We start from the raw sequence: 27,460 nt of genomic DNA, 5'->3' as shown, positions 1-27,460 counted from the left end.
GAATTAAATATTAATAAATATTAATTAATTAAAGACTGAATTATCAATGAATTATCTTAAACATCTTAAATCTGCTTCGAATACAAAATGATAAGGTTATTTTCAACCAATGCCAAACAAGAATAATGTCTCAAGGGGCGGGACCACGTGAAATCGAGCCAATCACAACCGCTATAGCTGGGTTTGTAACCAATAGTGACTCGGTTTACATGCAAATGCGAAAAAACGCTGCAGGAACTGAGGCTGGAATCCGACACAATTGGCTGAAAATCGAGCCAATCAGAAAAGATCTATCAGAAAAGGCGGTGCGAGGGGCGGGGTTTTGTAACAGCGGACCAATCATCGATCTGACGACTGCATTTATAGCCAATAGTGACTAGACTGGGCGGAAAGGGCGTTGTTTTGGGGCGGTGCCACGCCACAGCGAACCAATCAGAGAGCCGGTCGCTGTGGGCGGGAGTCTAAAGGGGAGCGTTTAACGTTCCGCGCTGCAGCTGCCGACTCAAAAACTTGTCGGTGAAATGGCGGAGACGACGGACAGGATGGAGGTGAGCTGAAGCTACCTAACAAAGACGGGCTTGGGGAGACTGGCGCAGATGTTGAATAACTCCCGGCGCGCTTAAGAGTCGTGTTCTGTCGCTGGGGGCTGCACGGCGGGGTCGTTGAGTCGCGTATTTCGCTAATTAGCTCGTTGCGTAGTGACCTGGCTGCTCGTCAGTGCTGGTGTAGGAGCATCCATTTTAGCAGCCCAGCGCTGCCCATTCATTTCGCCGACACGTGGTTGCTGCCCTGCTAGTTAACACACCCGTTCGCTCTGCGGGGTTGGCTTGTGCTGTGCTGGTAAACCTTCAGTGTTGTTTTAAAAGCCGGTGTTGTGATTTCTTGCTGAATCACTAGCCTGTTAGCTCACTTGCTAATAGGGATAATAGAGACCGCATGGGACTGGCTAGGTAGCGCGTTAGCTCGCTAGCTAGCTTCTTTTTATGAGTAGAGGATGTCGTTAATCAGCCTGTCGAAGTCGCAAATATTATAATTTACTAGTTTTAATGAGCCACGTTAATCTAGATATGCTAGGACCTGTATTTGGAGAAGGTGAAGTGGCCTCTTGAGCGAATTCGCCGTTCCACCTTAAACGGCGCAGCGCTGCGCTGTGGAGCGTGTGGCCGCCAGGATGCGGCTGCTGTACTTTTTAAGGTGGACCGGATGAATTCCGAAAAGAGGCCAAGTTTCATTGTAATAGTGTAGCTGCTTGTAGAAAGTGGGGTTTCTGAAGTTTTTTGGGGTAGTCAGGCTACATGGGGGTTGAGTGTGATGGTGGGTGTTATCCCAGGCCTCATTTATTTTACACACCACGTGTGCTGTAGTTGGTGGAAGCCTTTGTCTGCCCTTTTTCTTACACCTCTCCACCCCCTCAATGGTGGGTTTCATGAGTGGGCAGATCTGAAGTGTAGAGGAATTGGTGACTAGCTTTAGATGAGTAATTTCCATTTCAGTATAAATGTCAGTACTCATGTAATTACATGCAAAGCAGAAGTACTACCTAACAAACTTGTATTGCCCTTGGCTTTAAACAGGTCTCCCAGGGTGAAAGCTCAGAGAAGCCTGCTGCAGAGGACATGACGTCCAAGGACTACTACTTTGACTCCTATGCTCACTTCGGCATCCATGAGGTTGGTAATATTCATTTTCAATGCATACTTAATGGTTCTGTTCCCGGATCAGCTCTGTAACTCACTGTCCTGCCATCCCTCTGTTTGTCTGGTCTACAGGAGATGCTTAAGGATGAGGTGCGCACGCTCACGTACAGAAACTCCATGTTCCACAACAAGCATCTGTTCAAGGATAAGGTGGTTTTGGATGTGGGCAGTGGAACAGGCATCCTGTGCATGTTTGCAGCCAAGGCCGGTGCCAAGAAAGTTATCGGAGTGAGTAGAAGTCATAGCTGTATCAGTGTGGTTTGTAACCAGTGGTCTCTCCAAATGAGCAAACTTGTGGATAGTTATGTTTATAAACAAGTTCTTGATCACTAAACTGTGGCCAGTCATGCAAGCCACCTATATAGTCTATGAATTAATTCATTTTTGGTTTTAATGAGGCACAAAGTTCATCTACCAGTAAGTTACAACATCCAATACTTGCTCGCTTGCTATTTGAGGAACATCAAGCTACGAACTGAGTACTGAAGTTTTTTATCCTTCCCAGTTTAAGTAGAGCATAGCCTTGTCCGAGGACAGCACTTCACTGACTGTAGGAATGAGCCCAGCACAACTATATGGCACTAGTGAGGCCTGGTAACAACCATATAGGAAATATATTGGACCACTTCATGTTATAATCTGTATCACATGAGGTGGTCAACACTTAAAGCTGCCCATACTGAAATGTATTGGTGTATATATTTTCTATTCTAACAGGATAATGGGCTTGATGCTCTCCTGGGCCAGTTATGAGCCTGTAATTGCTTGCAGGCCACATCTCTTACTAATGTCTAGTTTTGTTTAAGGAGTTGGAAGCAAGTTGGGGTTTCTGACCTTTTTTTTTCTTCTGCTCTTCCCCAGATTGAGTGCAGCAGCATATCGGACTATGCTGTGAAGATTGTCAAGGCCAACAAGCTTGATCACAGTAAGTGATTTTCAGTTTTAATGGCCTGGGCACATCTGCTGTTACCGGGGGTAATACTTTTAGGGGGAAATTATGATTTATGTAAATTACTCGAGATCAAAATTGTGCAATAATAGGAATAGAACAGCTCACCTGCTATGCAATCAAAAGCACTCTCAGGCATGGCCTGGGTTATCCAGTCATCAGTGGCTAGCGCAGGTGCATATTACACAGTGCATATTAAGGACTTGGTGTAATTTGATCACTCCAACCACATTTGAAGGTGGTTGAAGGTTAAAGTGCCTCTTTGCATTGACTGTAGAAAAGCCCCACCCACACCAGCAGCAGCACTGACCCAGCTTAAAACCCCATGTTAACCGAAAAGATCCCAGAGTTGGTGTTGGTTAAGTTAATTGCTTCATTTAAATCACAGCTGATTAATTCTGAAACTCCTGCAGTGTCTACTTTTTTTTTTAAACACAGACTATCATAGCTTTGAGTTATACACTGCTTCTGTAGCTGTGTTAATGTGCCTTGTGCTCTCTTCAGTTGTGACCATCATCAAGGGCAAGGTGGAGGAGGTGGAGCTTCCAGTGGAGCATGTAGACATAATCATCTCTGAGTGGATGGGCTACTGTCTCTTCTACGAGTCCATGCTCAACACAGTGATCTATGCCAGGGACAAATGGCTGGTAAGGATGCTCTGTTTCATTTCCTGCTCTGCCTCTAGGTGGATTTATTAGGTCTTACTAATTAATTGATCTGTTCAAGAAGCTGAATTAAGTGCCTTAATTTTGCACTTTGCAGAAACCCGATGGGCTCATCTTCCCTGACCGAGCCACTCTTTACGTCACGGCTATTGAGGATAGGCAGTACAAGGATTACAAAATCCACTGTAAGTTTTCTGCTGGTCTGTCTGCTTTCACTGGCCAATGATGCCTTTTCTTACAGTTTTGTTTAAGTATGGCAACTAAGTGCAATTTCTTCATTTTCTAGGGTGGGAGAATGTCTATGGGTTTGATATGTCCTGCATCAAGGAGGTGGCCATTAAGGAGCCACTGGTGGATGTAGTTGACCCCAAACAGCTGGTCAGCAGTGCTTGTCTCATTAAGGTAATCTATCTGCCGAATGTATTTGGTTATGATCCCAGCTATATATGAAGGAGTATGTCGGTGTGCCAAACTTGGTTTCCTTATAATCAACATGTTTATCATAATATGTCTGTCAGGAAGTGGATATCTACACAGTGAAGATTGAGGACCTGTCCTTCACCTCACCCTTCTGCCTGCAAGTGAAGAGAAACGACTACATCCATGCTCTGGTCACCTACTTCAACATTGAGTTCACACGCTGCCACAAAAGGACTGGCTTCTCCACCAGTGAGTGACTGTGCAGTGCTTGTATTGTGGTGTGGGCTTGCTATCACACAGTGTGGTGGATTGTCCACACTGCTGTGGTCTTTCTCTTGACTAGGTCTTCTGATGGCTCTGCACACCTTAAGTGTTCACCCTAATCACCACACATGACCTGTTGACTGCGAATTAAGCAGCCTGTTATTAGTTCAGAAGTGGTGTTTTGTTGGAACAGGAAAATGCTTCGAATGTGTCCTGGGGTGCTTGCAGAAGCAGTTGAGCTCAGTGTATACTCCTTGCATACTCCTGTGGTTTATCCCAGTGTACACTTTAGTAATGTGGGGCTGCTAAATTGATCCAACCTTCTGTATAGAAATGTCAGCTTCCCTCAGGAATCCCCCACCCCACTTCCTCCTGTCCTGATGTTCACAACTTAAAGAACCCATGTACTCAGATTGGTCACAGCTGTTATAGTGTAATGGAAAACTGCTAAATCCACTTCATAGGGGTCCTATATAGAGTGCACATGAACACCCTTTAGATTGGCAGCATGACACCCTACAGCCTCATGGTCTTTGAGGGCATGTGCCTTTTGGGAATGATTTTCTTTAAGGTGGTAAAAGCACTGTTGTATGTTTCTTTGATTGCTCTTGGGATGAGAAATTACGTAATGTTTAATTGTGGTTTAATCTCAATCAGGTCCAGAGTCTCCATACACCCACTGGAAGCAGACAGTGTTTTATCTTGATGACTACCTGACTGTGAAGACAGGAGAGGAGATCTTTGGCACCATCAGCATGAAACCCAACGTTAAGAATAACGTAAGTTAATCACTACAAAAACCTTGTAACCATAAATTGATTCATTCTTGACCACCCAAATAAACAAGCCCCCTTTCTTTTTCTTTGCAGAGAGACCTGGACTTCACTGTAGATATTGACTTCAAGGGTCAGCTCTGTGAGATGTCCAAGACATCGGAGTACAGGATGCGCTAGATCTCCCACTAGTATTAGTCTGTGTTTGTCTGGGGCAACTCTTGAGGGAGGCCATTGCATGTTTAGTGTGTGTAAGCTCATTCTTTTTAGAGATCTGGTCTTATGCTTGCAGAATATCACAGATGGAGTTGGAGAGTTTTCAGCTTTTATATGGACACTGAGTTTATATACGAATGACTGCACCGGAGGAGGCTTGACCCTTTTAAAGTGTGCAGTACTCTCTGAGCGTTTTAGTTTTACCTTTCCTCACATCTGCGATACCTCACCTCTATGAAGATGTACACACACAAACATGCACTGCCTCCCTCTTGCCTGTATATAGCGTTCATGTTCAGTCACTTTGACCAGTTGTGCAGTCATGAACCCTGTTACGGCAACGCATCCATGTCCCAGGTCAAATTTTTTTTGTATTACTGTTTAGTTTGTTTCTAAGAAGAGCCTCCTGTGACTGTCTCTGCCCCTCCATCAGTCAGCATATCTGTGTTAGTCATGGGGGAGGTGGGGAGCATTTGTAGGTCAGTCATTGGTGTATCTTTGGAATTCCATTCGATCAGTCCACAGTTTTCAGTGTAAAGTATATCCTGTCTAATGAATTCAGGTTGTAGTTCCAAGCCCTGCCCTCTGCCCTAGTTTCATCCGATTCTGCCTGTTCAGTGTACAGTAGAGGGTGCCATAATTGGGACCCTTGAAGGGTGATTCTAGTTTTTTCCCCCCATAATGCTTAGGACCCCACATTTGAAGTTTAATCCAATTTCTCTGCTCTTACTACTAGAGTTAAGAGAGGGGGCAAAATCACAGTGGCTGGGTGAAAGATGCAGAATTTAGCCTTATGCTTTATTGTAGTCATGGGTGCGGTCTGCAGAGTAATGGATCTGTTGACCTTTCCTTCTTGCAGATTGAATTTCCACCCCCTAAAAAGTGGCTGATCTGGTTAAAGCTCATCTTGTTCCCACCATTTGTGCTGTAAGCACTTAAACAAGTGGGGTCTAGATTGTTTTGATGCAGGTTATGCATTGTCTAGACCTGTTAAAAGCGGTGTTTCCATACTGTTTAAGCCTAGTCTTGGACTTCATAAGGTTGCTCCAGTTACTGCCTAGGCTTCATGCATGTTTGAGAAAGCGATGCTTAATTCCCCCGAAAGCTGGAAGACAGAACTTATTCAGCTGTGGCTGTTGGTCCAAGATTGGGCTTAAACTGTGGCTGCCGCTCTCCTTAGTGTAATTGTGGCCATTGAGTTCTTGTCTGGAGGTGCAATTCAGCCTGAGGAGTCTGTCACTGGTCTGGGGTACAGCTGGCTATGTCTAATAGAACGGTATTCATTTTTTTCTTTTCTTTTCTTTTTTTTAATAAAATAAAGTTTGTGGAGGAAAAGTGCTGGTCTCATTATTTAATGTTCCAGTATGGACTGGAGCTTTGCTGTATAATCATTGTTAAATGTTAATCTTTAAAGTAAGTGAAAATACTATGTAGCCTACACTTGAGTACTTTATCATGGGGTATATGGATAGGATTTTTTTTTTTTTTTTTATTATAATTTTTTTAATAATTTAAGTTCCTGGTTCCTTTTGGGTTTAATTTTCTTATTGCTTCAGTAATGTATGAGGTTTATCAGATGGCTCCCAGTATATGGCCAGTTATAGTGGCTTTGACATGAAGCAACAAATATGTGTAGACATTATTTATTTTTTTACACCCATTATTAGACTCCAAAGTAAATGGACAGTTGACTACCAAGTGTTTTCATGGCCACATGTGAAGGCAAAAAAATGGGTGGGAGTACTATAATATACAATATTTAATCAGAGACTAAAAACATCAGTACAGTGTTGGATCCTTATAAACTACTATTTACCTACTCTTCTATACTGAGTAGTCATTTTTATCACAATACAATAGTCATATTGCCCAGCTCTAGGTTGTTATGTTGTCTACATCTTAATTACATCAAAGCAAGCCATGCTTTGTTCGAAAACCAACTTGTCCCCAAACATTGAGAAGACAGTAGGGAATCATGATCCCAACCATACCACATCTGTTAAACATGGTGTAGGCACTGTAATGGCCAGGGCATACATGCCCGCCAATGGAACTAGGTGACCGCTGATAGAAGTAGCAGGATGAATTTAGAAGTGTGTAAAGTTACATGTTCTCCTCAGACTTACATTTATGGCATTTAGCTGATGCTCTTATCCAGAGTGACTTACAAGGTAACTTGTATTACAGAGGTGGACCAATGTAGTATTAGAGGTCTTGCCCAAGGACGCTTATTGGTGTAACACAGCATAGTGACACACCAACCACCAATCTAGATTTAGGCAAATACTGCTAAACTGATAGGATGGCACTTCACTGTTCAGTTGGATTATGACGTGAAATGCCACGAAAGCAACCCGAGAGTTCCCATGAGGGGGAGAAATGGAGTATTCATAAAAGACACCCGTCACCTAAACGCAACCTGAAAAAAGTTCAAAGGATTTGAATCCAAGTGCCATCCTACAGATATGGTAAATAATTATAATTATAATTATTACATTGAATTATAATAACATGATGAATAAACACCTATTTACTACATAAAGTAGGTTGGCTTGTTTTCTAGACACTTGCATTAACAGCTAACATTTCTTCTTCCGTATATTTTTGGAGACACAAGGGTTTCAACAGTGACAGTATACACAGACCAGCCATAACATTAAAACCTCTGACAAAGGGGTGGGATTTACATATTAGGCAGCAAGTGAACAGCAATGTCAGAACATCTCCAAAACCCCATGCAGTAGTCAGTACCTACCACATGTGCTCAAACAATGACAACCAAAGTACAACCTGAACATGGGCTAGGAGGGTTCCAGGTGGTCATGGGCTCTGAGTGTGTTTGTACATGTGTTGTTACTGGGACCCAGTTAGGCTTCCAAAATAGGCCTAATCGTTACAACCCACCTTAATCTCACATGGGTCATTCTAGGCCCCAAATGCAGTAGACGACCCATGTTCAACCCATCTTGGTCTAATCATTGACCCAGGTGGGCATCCATACGTGGGGCAGAGGGCAACCCATAGAGGCCCTACCTGGACATGCTAGCTGGGAAGATTTCTTTTATGGTACAAAAACCTTACAAAATACTGGCCTAGCTGACCCAGGGTTCAAACTGGCAGTCCTCTGGCTATAGCGTCAGCATCTTAGTCTGCTGAGCCACTCGGAGCCTAGAACTTAGCGATTAGTTGTCAGCAAGTTCTTGTGAAATATGTGTAGGGCTCAATGCAGGGCTCAATCTGTTGCAGGGAAACCAGTGCTTCTAGTCATGTGGTCCTATTCCCATAGTAACCTCATCAGCTCAATTCGGACTGCAGTCAGATCAGTACTTTGGAAGGTGTTTAGACCACAAAAAAGTCCATGTGGGGCCTCTAAGGGTAGCCCAACTGAGAACTAGGAAGGTTTGTCCTCGGGTTCCATGTCGGCCCCACATATGGATGCCCATCAGGGTCAGTGGTGGGACCAGGAGGGGTTGAACATGGGCACCTGCTGGGTTGTACACTGCATTTGGGGCCTAGAAGGGATCCGTGTGAGATTAAGTTAGGCTTAATTTGGGAAGCCCAACTGGGTCGCAGTGGTAATACATGTACAAGCCCGCTCGGAGCCCACCTAGCCCACGTTAATTGGCTAAAATAACGTCCACATTCTGCACCACCGTCGTTTTTAGGACAGATTGTGATGCTACACAATACTACAGCACACATATTTCCGGATGTTCCTCCTCAGGCAGTCTTCCTTCTCTGCCTTTATCTGCGTCTCCTGATGTTCTAGCTCAATCATCTTTTCTTTGTACTCCTGTAGCATTTCAAGCCTCTCCTTTTCAATCCTCAGCCTCTCTTCCTCCATCTTCTTCTGCTCCTCCTTCTTCTCACAATCCTCATTTTGCTTCTCTTCCTGCATCTTCCTGTGGTGCACCACTTCACGACTCTCCTGATCTGCTAACTTCTGGGCCTGGGCACTTGCAAACATCTGCTGTTCCTGTTCTGCAGCTTTCCTCCTCTGTTCTTCCTGGACCAGCTCAACTCTCACTTCCTCTAGAGCTGCGACCAGCATGGCTTCCTCACGGGCTCTCTTGATTTCACTCTCCAGAAGCTGCCCCCTCAGTTCGGCCTCTTTTACCCTCTGCCTCTGCTGCTCTCGTTCCATGACGGCCACCTTCCACTGGAACTCGGCCTCTTTCCTTTGCATCTCCCTCTCCATGCTCCTCATTTTCTTTCGGATCTCTCCTTCCTTTTTCTTGTAGTTGTCCAACAGCTGGTACGTCAGGTTGGTGTAGCAGCCGCCACCGTTGTTGCGCACCATCTCTCGAATCTTCAGCAGCAGCGAGTGCACTTGACGGCGGCTGCTCTGCTCCTTGTTGTTGAACACATGGTATCGTCTTCCGCACTTGTCCACCAGGCCCTTGAGCTCGCTCTTGGCATTGGCTAGATAGTCGTCAATGTCTCTTTCCTCGAGGTCATCTCCTCTTGTGAACAGAATCATCATGTACTTGGTTGCTCCTACTCCAAAGACCTCCTGTATCATTTGGACAGTTTTGACCTCTTCCTCAGTGAACCGGCCAATCGGCATGACCAGGAGGAACACGTGGGGACCAGGGTAGGACATGTCGATGCACTGGATCGTTTCCTGGACGATTTCAGCCTCGGATAGGTCGGTGTCACACCATCCGGGAGTGTCCACCACCACGAGGTTGTAGCCGTTAAACGTGTTGGTGTCCATCTTGCAGACTTTTGTGACCGAGGTAGAACTGGCCTCTTTGTGGAACACCTCCTTGTCAAGGATGCTGTTTCCTGTTGCACTTTTTCCAACCCCAGTTTTTCCAACAAGGACTATTCGCAAATGTGGTTGCTGTCCTCCTGTTGGTAATTGAAAAGGAGAGGAGAGTCAGTTGAACATGAAATGGATAGCTGGATTGACCAGAGCAACCTCTGTTCATCACCAGGTGGAATAAGTTTTGTGACACAATTTTCACCCCAATTTTAGTAATGAAAGCCCCCATATCTTTCCCACGTGTCTTAATGCCTCATCACTGGGCAGCTAAATGTGTTTGGCTGTTACATCAGCTAACAGTAGCTCGCACTGGCTAGCATTGTGCTAAATAGTGGGGAAGAGAGAGTGCGAGGCGAACTCTCCGGCACTCCCAGCCATGGATGGCTGTGGCATCACTGGAGATTGGCCCAGTCAACATGCTGGGGCTCATTAGGGCTCTCATGGGTGGAATGTGGGCTAGGTGGGCTCCAGGTAGAGTGACACAGGATAAAACTCATCGTTATTATCCACCTTAATCTTACAGGGATCCTATCTAGGTCCCATATGCAGTGTACCGGGTCACCGGGTGGGACCCATGTAACCCCTTACTGGTCCCATAACTAACCCTGGTAGGACCCTGGTTGGCATCCATATGTGCGGCCAACATGGATCCTGAGGGCAAGATTTTCTGGTTCCTTGTTGGGCCACCCATATAGGCCGCACATGGACATGTTAACTGGGGAACTGACAATAATAAGGCCAGTGCTAAGACTGCTGTGCCGCACATTGCTATTGGAGAACCATACCTTTTAAAATATCTACAAGACCTTTGGGAAAATGAGGTGTGCGAGTTTGAGGAACCTTTAAACTTCATATAATGACAAGGTTCTAGTTACTTACTGAAAAAAAGGCAAAAACGCAAAAACCTTGTATCTCAATTTTTGCTGTTTTTCACTTTTTGACATAATGTGAATCTGACAGTTGATCTTTACATTGTATCCATAATGAATGGACCAATAGAAATGCTCCAAAATGACAACATGACCTAAATATTAGTACATTGACTTCCATTAAAAGTCAAAGTTTTTTTCTTCTCCTGTAAAGTTGCTTTTTTTGGAGATAAGAGGATTTTCTGTTACAGCAGCAGTATACAGTATTTATATATATTATTAGGAAAAGGAAATGGCTACATTTTACATACCTGCTGTCATATCCTTATCCATTTCAGCTGCAGTGTGGTGTCAGCATGAGCTCAAGACGAGAGAAGTGGAAAAGCGTCAGAGGGACCTTCTTGTGTTCCCCCCTGTGACGGGTCCATGGTTCAGCTGAATAGGCGGGACTGAGACCCACACAGCTGTACAGAGTTTGGTATACAGAGGAATCTCTTTAAGGTGATTCAATGGAATGGCCATAGAATCATTAACAGTGGGAGGTTTACATGGAAAGGTCATCTAAAGTCTGGGTACAGTGTAGTTATGGTGACTGTAGACGCCTCTTTCTCCAATAGGTGTGAGTTTACAGCCACAACACGGCACAATGCAGCAGATTAGAGTCTAATTGGGCTAATTCTGCTGTTTACAGATAGAACAGCATCGGTTTAGTAGTAAATAGAAAAAAAAATATTTTTCACAATTTGAATGAAACCAGCATTAAAACACGTAATTCTCAGCAGTTAGCCCCGCCCATTTATTCAGAGCCTCTTTTAATGTCTAGACTTACACTTATGGCAATTGTCTGATACTCTTCTCCAGAGAGACATTTAAGTGAAGCTACTCAGGTAGGAGAACATGGAGTTAGGGGTCTTGCCCAAGAAATTTCATTGGTGGCAGTCTGCCACAAGGAGGGAGGTGTTGCTACCCACTATGCCAGTGTTTCTCGGCCCACTGCCCGGCCCTGCCCTGCTTTAACACACCTGCTACTTTAACTCAATAATGGGCTGTTAATCAGCTGATTAGTTGGATCAGGAGTGCTGGGAGCAGGAAATGCACTAAAGAGGCCAGGGTTGAGAAATACGGCGCTACGCTACACTAGCGGCCGGAACTCTGGATAGATCTTCCCTGCTGAAATCATTTGAACCTTGAACAGCAGCTTTCTAACCTGTGGAAGCTGGTCTGATGGTTTACTGTGTCTAAACACAGCCGGCATCTTCAGCCCACCACCTCTGTCCACTGTGGTTCGACATGTCGGAGCAAAAAGGGGTTAAATGACCTTTTTATTCCGGACCATAAACCAGTAAAAGCCAGTTATCCTGAGTTTGATAGGCTACTCCAGCTCCTTTGGACTGGAGATGATTAGACTAGGCTAAAGTCCAGCTTGTCTGCTTCTCTCCAGATGACCTGGTCGTGCATGAGTTTGATTTCTGCTATCTCTTCTGCTACCAGGGACGTGCAAACGGTCAGGGGTGCTGTATTGGGGAGGGCTGGGTTTGGGTGGGGGGGTGTTAAGTTAGGACGATTCTAAGGGCCTGTGACTGACAGGGGACCTAATATTGTATTAAAGGAGTATGTTGGATGTTGGATGATCACCACCAGATTTACCGTCCTGTACTGTTATTTTTGTTGGGCTGTGTTGGTGTCAGCACTTCAGATCAGGAAATGAATGAAGCAGGAAAAATCATTTGACTGGGTGGAGTTGAAATGAGTTTGGGGACCCTAATTTAGGATGTCGCTGAGGGCCCCCAAATGTTCAGAATTGGCCATGCAGAGAAGCGCTGCAGTAGAAAACTAGATCAGGAGTAGTTTGCTAGGTTTGTCAGTAGAGGGAGCCTTAATCACAGTGTTTTGCTACACTGAGCCAAAATGCTTCCTTTTGTGGAACCCTTTATGGTGCTATGTAGAACTTCTTCATCAAGGATAAGTTCTTTAGGGTTCTCTAAGTTGCTCCTTTGATACCAAGCAACACTGGTGCTGCAAGACTAGGTTTAATCCATTGGAAACTGGTCTTATATGAGGTCAGTTATTTGCTAAGAACACCCTTTCCTCCCAATCCTTCCCAGTTTGCTAGATTGGACCATGCCTTCAGCTTATGGTGTTCAGGAGAATTCTAAATGAGAGGGGAGATATTTTGGGCTTCTGCTTTTTGGAACAGGAAGCCAAGTCCTATATATGTGATATGTGGAGCCAGGTATGATAGAGGACAGGGTTAAAGGGGAGGTGACGGGGTGGTGGAAGGTTGTGAAGACTTGTCATAGACACGTGGACAAGGTAGAGGTGGAATTTATTGGACGTTAGATTAAATAAATAAAGACCTGTTGTTGGCCACAAGAAGATATTAATTTTTATATATAAGTTCACATTATTAGCTCAGGTATACCAGATTGAGATTGATGCATCCCTACGTTAAAGATGTGCAAGGTTTATAGCAATGTGATCATTTACGGTGGAGTTCTGAAATAATTCTTCTGAATTTTGGGAGGAGTGGCTTCAGGCATATTCAGGCATATATACTCCTCCCAAAATTCAGAAGAATTAAGCTAATAATGTGAACTTATATATAAAAATTAATATCTTCTTGTGGCCAACAACAGGTCTTTATTTTTTAGTTCATACTAATCAGGGTCTGGGAAACTGGTCCGGGGAGTTTCACAAGTGTTTCGCTACAAGGTTGTGATCACGCCGATCTAATTTTTAGGAGATATTTATGTCAAAGGTGCCAAAAAATACATTTACTAACTAAATTAGATACTTGTTTTATGCATAAATAGCAAATGTGAGACTTTGGTTGGGGTGAAAAATGCTCAAATGCTTTACAAACCTATTTACCACCCTGTTATTTAGCCTCAGAATGAAGCACACTGAACCACTGCTTCATGTCTCCGCAATGACCAACACAAGCCACATTCTAGGCCTATTTCAGAGTCTCAGTGTAGTTGAGTCGACTAGGTTAGCTTTTAGCCTAGCACCCATACACTTTGTGCAGTGGTGGCTCAGCGGTTAGAGCTCTGGGCTATTGAGGACAGGGCTGTGGGTTTGATACCCGGGCTCGGCAAGTTGCAACTGTTGGGCATTTAAGCAAAAGCCTGCCAGCCTCTCTGCCCCCTAATACCGCAGCAATGGCTGCCCACCACACCGCTCATAGTCACTGTGTGTGTTTTACTGGTGTCCGATGTCTAACACTAATGATGAATATGGTTGGAGCTTGGAGGCGGAGGCGGATGTAAATGCAGGCACTTTATTAAACACAAAACCAAACATAGCGAAACAGGAACCAAAGAAGCTATGCTAAGCTAACATGCAAAACAGACAGGAGAACGTAAACCAAGCTAACAACCATTAACTGTCAGACAAGGAACACTGAAATAAAGGGACTACTTATACACAGACCAACGAGAAACACCTGAGACTAACAAGAGGGTGGGGCTACAAAGAAGGCACAGATGGAAACACTAATATCAAAGCGGGGCTAAGGGCGTAGACCAGGAACAAACATAAACAGAGCGATATGCTGATGTGAACTTGGCAAGGCAAAACAAAGGCTCAGACCAGGATGGGAAAACACACGGGCAAGACCAAGACACCCGTTACACCCACAGTGAAGCTTCTTATGGTGGGCCCTTGCCCTAGCGTTTCTTAGCTATTAGCCTTTTTAGCCTTGCTTCCATATTCTCCTGAAGTATCCGTTTCTTTTTAGCCCTGTAAGGATTTTACTAGTGGGCTGGGTGTATGGACTTCTTTTGGGGGGTAAATATAACAAGTCAAGACTGTGATGTAACAGTTTTGGGGTTTTGGAATTGGCCTGTTTTACAGCTCTGTTCAGGTTCTGCTGGATTGTCAGTTTGTGCATTTCTGTGTACTGAACTCTCATTATTTAATTATATCAAGGTTTTATACAGTTTTCAAGTATTTCAGCGGCTTTAAAGTAAGTCTTTAAGAGTTGATTTGTTTGGAGTTTCATGATTTGGTTGTATATCATTAACAGAAGAAGGAATGTGGCAATCAACAATAAGGAAATAATGACCTGTGGCCTGTAATCTCATAACCGTGTTCCAGCATGTCTTGATGGTACCTTCACAAAACCAGTTTTTAGCCTGTGATTGGATGGTCTGAAATGAAAACGAAAAACAGTGCTTTTGTAGAGAATGGAATGGAGGTTTTCTGGTTTTGACCATTCATGTGTATCTGTGTTGATCTCCTCTGCCTATGGTTATACTAATGAATGCATTCAGGTACTTTAAATTGTGAGTGGCTCATATACTGTGAAATTGTGGTTCTCTGTAATATTGCATTGTATACATGTCCAAATATTTATGGACACCTTATAATAAATGCATTCAGCTACTTTAACTTACACACTGACACACTTTTGCACACACACACACACACACACACACAGCTTGTCTATTCCCTGTACAGAATAATTGCCAATAGAATAGGACCCTCCAGAGCAGACAATGCCAGGGTTTGGGCTAGAGGGGTATAAAGCCCCCCAGCATTGAGCTCTGGAGCAGTTGAATTGTATTCTATGGAATAATAGTTGGTGCTCCATCCAGTATTTTTGGGATTAGGTGGGGTGGTGATCATCATCCAACATCTTGACCCTACTAACACTCTTCTTGCTGAATGCAATCAAATCATCAATCACAGCAATGCTCCTCCAAAATCAAGTAGAAAGTCTTCGTCTCTGGACAGTAGAAACAGTTACTCCAACAAAAGCAGGATAGGCTCTTTTTTATAACATTGATTTCCGAAGAAACAATAAATGAGCAAGTGTCCCAATACTTTTGTCCACTTTTGTCCTGCACAGAGACTGCTTTTTTAGCTAACTCTACTGCAAAGCATGTTTTTTCGTCGGATATTAATGTTCACGCTCTCCAGGCCCATTTCCGTTCGTATGCTCAGGCTTTGAATTGCGGTCTCTGGGGTTCATTTTTAGATGAAAACAGGGTTTGCCTTAATTGGGCCAAAAACTTCTGAAGAGTTTCTGAGTCTGTCTCTCTGTTCATAACAATCATTCTCCCCAACTCCTCGCAGTGCCTCTGGAGTGCAGTGCTTCTCTGCTTCATTGTCTCCCTGCTGTCATCATTTTCCCGCCTCAGTCTCTCCATCTCCTCCCTTTGCCGTTGACCTTCTTGCCTCAGTTTCTCGAAGGCATCTGCTCTGACCTGCTGCTGCTGCAGTTCTCGCTTCACCTTTCCGAGCTCGGTTTTCTTTTCTCCTAGCTTCGTTCCCAGCTGCCGTATTTCTCTTTCAAGTCCACTTTTTTCCTTCAGCCACGCCATCTCCTTCCTCTCGATGGATTTCTGGAGCTCAGCTTCTCGCTTTAGCCACTTGAGCTCCATGGTTTGCAGCTCTTTGCTGTGGCTTTCTCTACGGCGTGGGACTTTTTCCCCATGGAATTTTTCAGGATGAGATTTTTTACTGGGGAATTTTGCAGTGTACACTGTGTACTTCTCCTCTTCCTTTGTGTCCTGATCAAACTGCAATTCTCCATCTTCTTGACTCTCTTCTACATCACCTTGTTGTCTTTTCCGTTCTTCTCCCATTTGCTCTGCTGTCTTCTGATACATAGCTTTTGTGTAGTGTTTGCCTTCGTTTCTTCCCACCATAAGTTGGATCTTCTCCAGTAAATCAGAGACTTGCTCGTGATTCCTCTTGTCTCTGTTATTGAACACATGGTACCTTCCTCCACAAACCTCTAGGATCTTCTTCAGGTCTGGATGGACTCCTTCCAAGTACTCTTCCATTGTCTCTTCCTCCAGATTGTCTCCTCTGGTGAACAGCACCATTGCGTACTTGCTGGCTTCTTCCCCGAAGACCTCCAAGATCTGCTTGACAGTATCAATCTCTTCTTTGTTGACTTGCCTGATGGGAAGCACCAAGAGGAACACATGGGGACCAGGATCTGAGAGATCAATGCATTTGGCAATCTCCAGCATGGTTTTATCCTCAGTCTGACTGAGGCCATTCCACCCGGGAGTGTCCACAACGCAGATTTTATGTCCGTCCACAGTGCTGGTGCTCATGGAGCAAGCTTGGGTCACTCCCTGTGAGCTGGTTGCTGTGTAGAAAGGTCTGCTGCCCAGGAGAGTGTTTCCTGCTGAACTTATTCCAGCACCGCTCTTTCCCAGCAGAACTATTCTCAACATCTCCATTCTCAGTCTGATGAAGGGAGAAGAAGAAGAAAAAAAACTAAGACACAATGGACAGTCCTCATCATATTGCGTTCTCTGGATCTTGTGGAACCTTTTATGAGGTTCAATCTGAAGAGGTTCAAGTCATCATGGTTGTAAGAGATTGTGCTGAGTTTAGGAACTGCCCAGTTAATGGTACACCAGTCTTGAACCAGAAGTCATTAGCATGGTAGATCAAAATAAATAGGAAGTTCACAGCTGTTCTGTGGTCTAAAACAGTGGTTCCTAACCCTGGTCCTGGTCAACACTAAAACGTGCAGGCAGAGTGTTCTTCAAGACCATGATTAGGAGTCACTGGTCTAAAACACTTGAGATGTGGAGCTAAAGTATTTGAAATAAAGAATTGGGACACCTGCTCAGTCATTGTTCAATTCTTCCGAATTGAAAGGTATTAAAAAGAGCTGATCCTGCTTTTGAGGGAGTAACTGTGTCTTCTGTCCAGGGAAGAAAGTTTTCTGCTAGATTATGGAGGATGTTGGATGATCACCACTCCCCAACTCCCCAACTACTGCCAAAAGTATTGGACGGAGCACCATCCATCATTCCACAGCTCAATGCTGGGTCCACAATGTCTGGCACTAGACATGGTGCCAATAGGTCAATGTTAATCTGCTCCATAGAGTCCTATTCTATTGGCAGTACTTCTCTTTATGGGAACAAGCCAAAAAGGGTTGGGTCTGGTCAGTACTTGGATGGGAGACTAGCATTCCACTGCAAAGTTGGCATTACTGATGTCCTGAGGATGATCTACTGCCTAAATAGCTAATAGCTGGTCAGTGGTGGCCTGATAGTGGTCATTTCCACTGATGAATAAGAGGGTAGAGGGTGACTGTCATTAAATATAAACCGGTTCAGTCTATATTTACAGAAAAAGATCATTTAAGGTAAATATGAAGTAAATAAAGGGAATGATCTAATACATTTAAATTAAATTAAAACCTAATATCTCAAAGTCTAAAAGTATCGCAGTAACTTCTAGTACCAATAATAATTATAATTATTTATAATTTATTAATTATAATAGATTTTCACACTCTCTAAATACACTATTGATATTTCTATTGATATCTGTCTGCAGTAGAGATCTGAGGTCTATTACAGTACCTGCTGCAGCTCAGTGTTCGGTCCTCCTCTTTAAACAGTGTGAGCAGGTGAGTGTGGGGTGTATGACTGAAAGCTGAGGATTTCAGCACTGCTTTACACAACCCTACAGACAGGCTCTACCCCCCTCTGTGTGACATCACACTGCAGGTTTGAGCTGGTGTCTAGCGCCACACTCTGGACATCCCATAAAAGAGCCACGTCCAGATCTTGTTCAACTGCTCATTTCTTTCCGAATCGCTCTCGGGTCTGAGATTAAAAATTTGAGAGGCGTTCATGTTCTTTTCTTTTGGAGCTTTTTGTGTTAAGACTGGGGAGTCCTATATTTTAGGAGATATTTATAATTTATCATAAATGATAAAGCGTGTTTTAATATTTATTTCCTTCAGTTTTGCTCAGAACAACAGGAAACACCCTTAAGAATAGTCCTGGTTGGAAAGAGTGCCACAGGAAACACTATTCTCGGAAAAGATACGTTCCACAAGTCGGCCTCTTCCAAGTCAGTGATAAAAGTCTGCCTGAAAGTCTCTAACGTTGTTGAATGTTGGAAAGAACGTAGTAGTGTTTGTGATGCAGAACCGCCTTGAGCTGAAATTGTCCATTGTGCATGGACATGTCCTCTTCAGGGACAAAGGTCTGGACACACTGGTTCTTCTTACATTTACAACATTTAGCTGACACTCTTATCCAGAGCGACTTATGAGGTTACTCATATTACAGAGTCGGGCCAATGTAGTGTTAGGAGTCTTGCCCAAGGACTCTAACTGGTGTAGTGCAGCATAGTCACCCAGCCCGGGAATTGAACCCTGGTCTCCCACATGGTATAATAGCACCTCCCGGCTACATGAGGGCTAGCTGACCAAGAAGGAGAGTGATGGGGTGCTGAGTCAGATGACCTGGCCTCCACAATGACCCAACCTAAGCCCAATTAAGATGATTTGGGAGTTGGTGAAGTGAGGAAAGAGAGGGAAATGCAGCCAACGAGTGTCCAGCATCCCTGGGAACTCCTTCGAGACTGTTGGAAAACCATTGTCCAACATAGAAAATAATAAAACGAAAGAAAACCCACTGAATGAGAGGTGGGTCCAAACTTTTGACTGGTGCTGTCTAGACACTTCTGCATTTCTCTGTTGTTGTTATGGTGGAAATTTCTGCCACCTTTTCCTTTGATCCCACTCTGCATTAAAGCTTTGTTGGCATTTGGCATGAGTACAGCTGGGATTGTGATGCCCTGTGATGCTAGCCTCTCCATAAAGGGACATGTGTGTGTGTGTGTTACTGCATGATGAGCTTCATCTCTGCTGAACGTCATGCAATAACACACACATGGGCAGTGGTGGAGCACCAGGTTGTTGATGGTAGGGTTGTGGGTTTGATACCTGGGTTTGCCAAGCTGCCACAACAGTGACGGCTACGCACTACTCCGGGCACGCGTCCACACTGTCTCACTGTAATTAGTGTGTGTGTGTGTAAGTGTGTGTTCACTGCATGGATGGGGTTATAGGGAGAAGCCAAATTCCATCTGTGTCCAACAGAAATGGTGAAAGTGGATGTCACCATTTTTTGTTTGGCTTCATATAAAACAACAAACAAGCAGCTGTTAAAAATGGCAGTTTATTTATATATAAATACAGTTCATTCATTAGTTAATATTAATATTAAAATGAATATAAAAAATGAATATGATTATTAACATCATGGAGTGTACTATTAACAATAACAATAGGCTCCATAAAGGCAAGCTGTTCATTAGATGAGTGTAAATTAAAGTGTAGTTGAGCAACTCTGCTACCAGTACAATGTTGTAACTGTACAGGAATTACTTTTCACTGACTGTAAAGGGAAAAAATACAAGAAAATTGGGTACAGGTCTTTTAAAATTAAGACAACATGCTAGATGTACTCTAGTGCCTTTATGATTCCTCACGTTAATGAATTACAGTGTTCTCTTAACCCATTTCTCAAGCAAAGGAGCCATTTACATCAGACTGCATCAACCAGACTGTTCAGTCCTCAATGTGTGTCCTCATTTTGTAAACCCTAACAAAGTGCTTGGTCTGTTCAGCTCTCAAAATCATTTAACCAGTTTTAATAAAAACTCAAACGAACACTTTTTCAATCTCAAGCATTTTTTTGAACTAACTCAACCGCTGAGTTTTCACTTCCGTCACTTTCTGAAACTCCTTCTGAAACGCTTCATTTTCTCTCCAAATAATCCGCTACTCTTCTTCGGCCTGTCTCCACTCTCCTCTCTTAGGTGTTGACCCTCTTTAACCTCCTGAAGCTCCTTCTTTACCCTCTCCAGCTCTTTCCCCAGCCTCTGTATTTCGGCCCACATTTTCTCTATTTCCTTTATATAAGTTCTCTCTATGGTTTGGACCTCCTCTTGGTTGAAATGGTTATCATGGAGTAACGTGCCTCCCTGATTCCGCTGCACTGCCGTTCTCTCACTTTCTACCCTTCTGTCCTCGGAGTAAGATTTGGGCTTTCTGGCATCGCACCTTCTTTCGGAGCCACGTTTCAGAGGCCCATCGTTTGATCCCACTGAACTCCTCATTTGCTTCCTACATTCCTCTTCCGCCACCGCCTTTACGAGCTTCTGTCTTTTCCATCTTCCCTCCATTTGCTCTGCCGTCTTCTGATACATAGCTTTTGTGTAGTGTTTGCCTTTGTTTTTTACCACCATGAATTTGATCTTCTCCAGTAAATCAGAGACTTGCTCGTGATTCCTCTTGTCTCTGTTATTGAACACATGGTACCTTCCTCCACAAACCTCTAGGATCTTCTTCAGGTCTGGATGGAGGCCTCTCAAGTACTCTTCGATGGTCTTTTCCTCCAGATCGTCTCCTCTGGTGAACAGCACCATTGTGTACTTGCTGGCTTCCTCCCCAAAGACCTCCAGGATCTGCTCGGCTGTGTTAGTCTCTTCTCTGGTGAAGCGTCCGATGGGAAGCACCAAGAGGAACACATGGGGACCAGGATGTGAGAGATCAATGCATTTGGAAATCTCCTGTATGGTTTCGTTCTCCATCAGAATGAGGTCAGTCCACCCGGGAGTGTCCACAACACACATATTGTGTCCGTCTACCTTGCCAATCATCCTGGAGCAAGTTTGGGTCACCGCCTGTGAGCTGGCTGCTGTGTGGAACGATTTACTGCCAAGGAGAGTGTTTCCTGCTGAACTCTTTCCCACACCTCTCTTCCCCAGCAGAACTATTCTAAACATCTCCATTTTCAGTCTGATGAAGGAAAAGGGAAGACAGTGAGTGTGTAGGTAAAAGGCAGATGGCCTAATCTGACCATCAGCTCTGTACAATATTGTGGGTGCAAATGAAGGTACCAGCCCTCTAATGAAGGTAGAAGACAGTACCTTCGATGGTCTCAAACTCAATCACAACATATTTGTGGTAAAATTTGAAAAATATAACTCATAACTAAGAAATATATCTCATAACTATCATTTAAATTTAATTAAAATTATTATTTTAATTTAATTGGGGTCAAAGTTAAAGCCCAAAGCCTGAAAGTAGAGTATCTACAGATTTCTTAGATCTAGATCTACAGCCAGTTAAACAGCATGTTAAAGTTTTACTCCTACATGAAAACAAAATGTCCTTAATAAACTAAGTTCAGACCCAGTTTATTAAACCATACAACTGATATTTTAACTAAAATCTTCCTCCAGTTAAGATCTGAGGACTATTACAGTACCTGTTCCTGCTGAGTCCGGTTCTCCTCTTCAAACTATGTGAGCAGGTGAGTGAGTGTGTGTGTGTGTGTGAGTGTGTGTGTGTGTGTTATCAGTGTAGGCTGAGGGTTTGTACTGCAGTCAACAACCCTAAAGACCGGATCTGCCTCTTATGTGTGACGTCACACTGCAGGTTTGAGTTAGTGTCTAGCTCCACACTCTGGAAGTGGAGGACAGTGCAGGTTGCCATGTTGGAGCAGCTTAGTCAACAGCAGACACAAAGAATCGCTTCAAAACGGTTCAAAGGAAGCGCCACACAAATCCTTATCTGAATGACTCAGTGCCAGGTAATCCATTCAGATGTTTGGTGTCCAGTTGAAGTTCTCCCCTGCAAAAAGATGGCCTTGAGAGCTTGAAAAGGATAAAAGGCATAAAAACCCTGTAAGAAAACAAAAGCATGTAAAAAAAGTGAGGCATGTAAACATTGAAAAATGTTAGGTTGATTGACTCGAACTGGCCCAATAACAAAACGAACCAGCCCAATAACAAAATATAAAACAATAACTGGCCCAATAACCAAAAAAACAAACTGGCCCAAGAACCAAACAAATTGGCCCAATAACAAATTCATCAACAATGAATTGAACTGGCCCCATAATGAATCGAATTGACCCAACAACGAATTGAACTTGCCCCATAACGAATCGAATTGTCTGAACAATGAAATTAACTGGGCCCATAACGAATCGAAACGGCCCAACAACAAAATGAACTGGCCCAATAACCAAAAAATTAACTGGCCCAATAACAAATCGAACTGACCCAACAACAAAATGAACTGGCCCAATAACCAAAAAATTAACTGGCCCAATAACAAATCGAACTGACCCGAAAACAAAATGAACTGGCCCAATAACCAAAAAATGAACTGGCCCAACAACGAAACAAACTGACCTAATAATGGAATCAACTGGCCCATGAGTAAAACTAATGTATCTACTTTAGTGTAAAGAACCTTGCACGGCTTCCCGTTCTTAGTTCTCTGACATTACAGGAGAAGAGAACCACCAGTCCTCACCCTCCCCAGTGTCCGGAGCGTGACATACTGGGTAGTTAGCTTTAAAAAATTGGGAAGGACAATCTGTGACTGAGCATGAGCCAAATGCTTGTCAAACATCGAGTACGTTAATGAAAAAAAAAAATCTGCAGTGAAATAGTGACCTGTGATCTCATAAGTGTGTGTTAGCATATTTATTTCTGTAATATCCTCATAAATCCAGTGTTTCAGGCTTTAACTGGATGCTCTGATGCTTCAGTGAAACACTGTAGTGTGCTGTACACAAACATACAAAATGAAAGTAGGAAAGCAGCGCAGACTCCTGTAGAGACTGAATGGAGTTTTTCTGGTTTTGAACATGTCTGCTTTCACACAGATAAAGCTAAAAGTAGAAAGCAGCACGAGCGCTTGTCGAGACTGGAATGAAGGTTTTCTGGTTTCGACCGTCTCTGCTTTCTGATATGGGTTTCAGCCTGTGGTGACCTAGTCTAAGCTATGTGCGTACTATAGAAGAAATGACAAATATGGTTAACATCGTCGTTCCACATTGAAATGGTAATAAACACCATTCCTGCAATGAGCTGACATTTATTTATTTATTTAAATTATTTTTTATTTGTAGAAAACAGTCTGTGATGGAAAGTATTTGACAGTCTTTCCTGTGCAGTACATTACTGCTCACACTAGTGTGTTTGTAAGATCCTGCTGGTGTGGGTTCGAGTGCTAATAATCATAACTGATATTTACATGTACGTTTACTACATATATTTTTACTTTAATGATATGTCTTGATATGCATATATTTCCAATGTATGATATTTACATATCTGTATATGTACGTATATTTGTATAAGACATGCCTTATCATTTATTTTATGTGAGCACATGTGGTCATATATCATATTTACTTAAGGGAGCGGCCAGAACAATTTTTGTATGTGATTTTTTTGGTGAGATTTACCAGTGGTTTAAAAAGCGTGTCTGAAATGTGCATTTTCTGTTTGTCTGGTATTTTCCAGCTCAAATAGACAGGAGACTGCTTTGGCATGACTGAAATATTTGATACTGCTCAAACATATCCAATTATTGCTTAATTAACAACAATAACAGTACCTGATGTGTTTTAAAAACTTTTCTGTTTTAAGTGTTGGTGATGCACTCCTCTCTCCTGAGGGTCTTAATAATGCAATATTTGAATCATGTAATTTTAACACTTAATGCTTTTATTATATGTGTGGTTTTACAAACCTCTATTTTTGCTGTTTTTCACTTTTTGCCATAATTAATTAACTATAAATTTTTTGACAGTTTTGGCAGTTGTTCTTTTTGTTGCACATTGCATACATACTTATTTTATAATCAAGCACTATTTATACTCATATACTCATACATAGCTGCCTGACTGAAGCACTCAGAACTATCAAATATACAATGCTGTCCTATTTTTTGACATATCAGTATCACTTTATTTGGATGGTCCATTATTGATGCTTTGTAGATGCTCACCTGACATTCAACTGACATTCAACTGACATTCAACTGAATGTGTATTAAATACAACTGAACTGTAAGCTGAATGTAAATGAGTGTCTATTAAATGTAACCCTGCACCGAACCCTAATCCTAACCCTAACCTCAACATAAAATCTATCTTATTTAAATCTAAATCTGAATCTACTGTATTATTAAACTGGATTTTACTGTATTATTGTATTACTGTATTACTGTATTATTAAACAGTAAACTGGACCCTCACTCACTACAATACACAACCATGGCTCACGGAAAACACACTACGGACAACAATGGAAATATTTCTTTTAACTCACACATACACTCACATACAGATAAATATGTACATATGTATATGTATGTATATATATACACACACACACACACACACACACAGACACGCACTATTTCATCTCTGTATATATATTTGTATATTTGTATTCTGTACTTTTTTTTGCTTATATTTCTATATTTCCATTTTTTATATTCTATTCTTTAACTTAAATGTAACTTATTCTATTTTTATTTTCTTCATTTTTATTTTATTTTTTCTTTTGCACTTTTGCACTTTACTTCATTAAGTTAAGATTTAGTTAAGTTTAAATGTAGATTTTTATTGTATAGCTTGATGTGAGCAGACTGTCAAAAAAGCATTTCACTGCAAGTTATACTGTGTATGACTATGTACGTGACAAATAAAATTTGATTTGATTTGATTTGATTGTCTCATTTATGCCTGATTACTTTCCTGATCTCCTGAAATTGCGTTTCATAGTGAGAACAGATTCAAACACAGGTTGAAGGTCAGGATGAAGCACCATGCAGGAAGATCGGTTCTAAATCTGCTTTATTCTTCTGGTAAAATTGACAGAAAGTAGAAAACTAAATGATCACATGATACAGATTCATTTAATGAAAGTTTTAATCATTTAATGTGGTTCCCAGAAACCACAGTGACTCCATTGCAGGGGTGGTTTATTTGAATGCTTTTGAATGGCCTGAAGGCAATGGTTTCATAAGTAATATACTGTTATAACTGTAATAATGCACAAATATATTGTAATAACTGTAATGATGTGTATATTTACTGTAATAACACTGTTATAACTGTATAATGTGTAACCTATATAATGTCTAACCTAAACCTCAGCTCTACCCCTAAATCCTAACCCTAACCTAAACCTCAACTCTACCCCTAAATCCTAACTCTAACCTAAACCTCAACTCTACCCCTAAACCCTAACTCTAACCTAAACCTAAAATCTACTTCTAAACCCTAACCCTAACCTAAACCTCAACTCTACCCCTAAATCCTAACCCTAACCTAAACCTCAACTCTACCCCTAAACCCTAAACCTAACCTAAACCTAAAATCTACTTCTAAACCCTAACCCTAACCTAAACCTCAACTCTACCCCTAAACCCTAAACCTAACCTAAACCTCAACTCTACCCCTAAATCCTAACCCTAACCTAAACCTAAAATCTACTTCTAAACCCTAACCCTAACCTAAACCTCAACTCTACCCCTAAATCCTAATCCTAACCTAAACCTAAAATCTACTTCTAAACCCTAACCCTAACCTAAACCTCAACTCTACCCCTAAATCCTAATCCTAACCTAAATTTAAAATCTACTTCTAAATCCTAACCTAAAATTAAAATCTACTTCTAAATCCTAATCCTAACCTAAACCTAAAATCTACTTCTAAATCCTAACCCTAACATAAACCTCAACTCTACCCCTAAACCCTAACTCTAACCTAAACCTAAAATCTACTTCTAAACCCTAACCCTAACCTAAACCTAAAATCTACTTCTAAACCCTAACCCTAACCTAAACCTCAACTCTACCCCTAAACCCTAAACCTAACCTAAACCTCAACTCTACCCCTAAATCCTAACCCTAACCTAAACCTAAAATCTACTTCTAAACCCTAACCCTAACCTAAACCTCAACTCTACCCCTAAATCCTAATCCTAACCTAAACCTAAAATCTACTTCTAAACCCTAACCCTAACCTAAACCTCAACTCTACCCCTAAATCCTAATCCTAACCTAAATTTAAAATCTACTTCTAAATCCTAACCTAAAATTAAAATCTACTTCTAAATCCTAATCCTAACCTAAACCTAAAATCTACTTCTAAATCCTAACCTAAACTTAAAATCTACTTCTAAATCCTAATCCTAACCTAAACTTAAAATCTACTTCTAAATCCTAACCTAAACTTAAAATCTACTTCTAAATCCTAATCCTAACCTAAACCTAAAATCTACTTCTAAATCCTAATCCTAACCTAAACTTAAAATCTACTTCTAAATCCTAATCCTAACCTAAACCTAAAATCTACTTCTAAATCCTAATCCTAACCTAAACTTAAAATCTACTTCTAAATCCTAATCCTAACCTAAACCTAAAATCTACTTCTAAATCCTAATCCTAACCTAAACCTAAAATCTACTTCTAAATCCTAATCCTAACCTAAACTTAAAATCTACTTCTAAATCCTAATCCTAACCTAAACTTAAAATCTACTTCTAAATCCTAATCCTAACCTAAACTTAAAATCTACTTCTAAATCCTAATCCTAACCTAAACCTAAAATCTACTTCTAAATCCTAACCCTAACCTAAACCTAAAATCTACTTCTAAATCCTAATCCTAACCTAAACCTAAAATCTACTTCTAAATCCTAACCCTAACATAAACCTCAACTCTACCCCTAAATCCTAACCCTAACCTAAACCTCAACTCTACCCCTAAATCCTAAATGAAGATTGCTCCAATCTCTGGACATTTGAGACATTTCTCTACAGGCTGAGGACCTGAGCGGTAGACCTGTGCTGACTGCTGCGGAGGGGGTTGTGTCGAAATACTGTACGTAGATATAAATGCAAGGAATGTCAAGACCTGTCATGTGTGCTGCTGTCTACGTATACTCAGAATTGACATATATACGTGGTGGCATTGCTGAGTAAACTGTTGAACGTATACGATTCTTGAATTTGAAACTGTGGAGGAACCCCTTAAGGAAAAGGTACCTTGAAGGTTCCCCCACATTTTCAACCTCCAGGTTCTTCCTCAAGGATCTTAAACGTTTAACAGTGTAATGAGAACATGTATGGAAATGAGTCTAGCCTATAGTGAGCCTAGTCGTATCAGTGTTTGATACGTGACGTGTTAACAAGTGATGACATTGATGGCGATGGTCAAAAGCCGATCCGCACCAAGAGCCCTTC

At 42.1% G+C, this 27,460-nt stretch overlaps 3 protein-coding genes across 3 annotated transcripts; 1 reads left to right on the top strand and 2 right to left on the bottom strand.

Annotated features, from left to right (window-relative positions):
• Positions 1-495: 495 nt before the first annotated feature.
• On the top strand, positions 496-6,319 carry prmt1 (protein arginine methyltransferase 1). The gene is made up of 10 exons (XM_072693254.1): positions 496-548; positions 1,575-1,670; positions 1,770-1,925; positions 2,559-2,622; positions 3,151-3,293; positions 3,409-3,496; positions 3,598-3,713; positions 3,830-3,980; positions 4,653-4,774; positions 4,865-6,319. Exons 1-10 carry the CDS (start codon positions 522-524, stop codon positions 4,946-4,948), a joined length of 1,047 nt encoding a protein of 348 aa, XP_072549355.1. The 5' UTR covers positions 496-521; the 3' UTR covers positions 4,949-6,319.
• Positions 6,320-8,663: 2,344 nt separating this feature from the next.
• Positions 8,664-10,954, bottom strand: LOC140573601 (GTPase IMAP family member 4-like). Its single transcript, XM_072693038.1, has 2 exons — positions 10,933-10,954; positions 8,664-9,838 (listed from the first exon to the last, which is right to left on the bottom strand). The coding sequence occupies exons 1-2, from the start codon at positions 10,952-10,954 to the stop codon at positions 8,664-8,666; spliced, it is 1,197 nt and encodes a 398-aa protein (XP_072549139.1).
• An 8,625-nt stretch (positions 10,955-19,579) lies between these two features.
• Positions 19,580-21,734, bottom strand: LOC140574218 (GTPase IMAP family member 4-like). The gene is made up of 2 exons (XM_072693971.1): positions 21,673-21,734; positions 19,580-21,200 (listed from the first exon to the last, which is right to left on the bottom strand). The coding sequence occupies exon 2, from the start codon at positions 21,191-21,193 to the stop codon at positions 20,129-20,131; it is 1,065 nt and encodes a 354-aa protein (XP_072550072.1). The 5' UTR covers positions 21,194-21,200; positions 21,673-21,734; the 3' UTR covers positions 19,580-20,128.
• Positions 21,735-27,460: the final 5,726 nt, after the last annotated feature.

The sequence above is a fragment of the Salminus brasiliensis genome, chromosome 12 (genome assembly GCF_030463535.1).
Source record: "Salminus brasiliensis chromosome 12, fSalBra1.hap2, whole genome shotgun sequence".
Taxonomy (NCBI): Eukaryota; Metazoa; Chordata; class Actinopteri; order Characiformes; family Bryconidae; genus Salminus; species Salminus brasiliensis.
This window is presented reverse-complemented; position numbering and strand designations above follow the sequence as displayed.

Bases quoted from the DNA above. Each gene is read 5' to 3' on its own strand.
- LOC140574218 (XM_072693971.1), bottom strand. From the start codon at position 21,193: ATGGAGATGTTTAGAATAGTTCTGCTGGGGAAGAGAGGTGTGGGAAAG.
- prmt1 (XM_072693254.1), top strand. From the start codon at position 522: ATGGCGGAGACGACGGACAGGATGGAG. The intron at 1,671-1,769 runs GTTGGTAATATT...TCTGGTCTACAG, and splicing joins CTCACTTCGGCATCCATGAG to GAGATGCTTAAGGATGAGGT. The intron at 2,623-3,150 runs GTAAGTGATTTT...TGCTCTCTTCAG, and splicing joins GGCCAACAAGCTTGATCACA to TTGTGACCATCATCAAGGGC.
- LOC140573601 (XM_072693038.1), bottom strand. From the start codon at position 10,954: ATGGATAAGGATATGACAGCAG. The intron at 9,839-10,932 runs GTATGTAAAATG...AATTACCAACAG, and splicing joins GGATAAGGATATGACAGCAG to GAGGACAGCAACCACATTTG.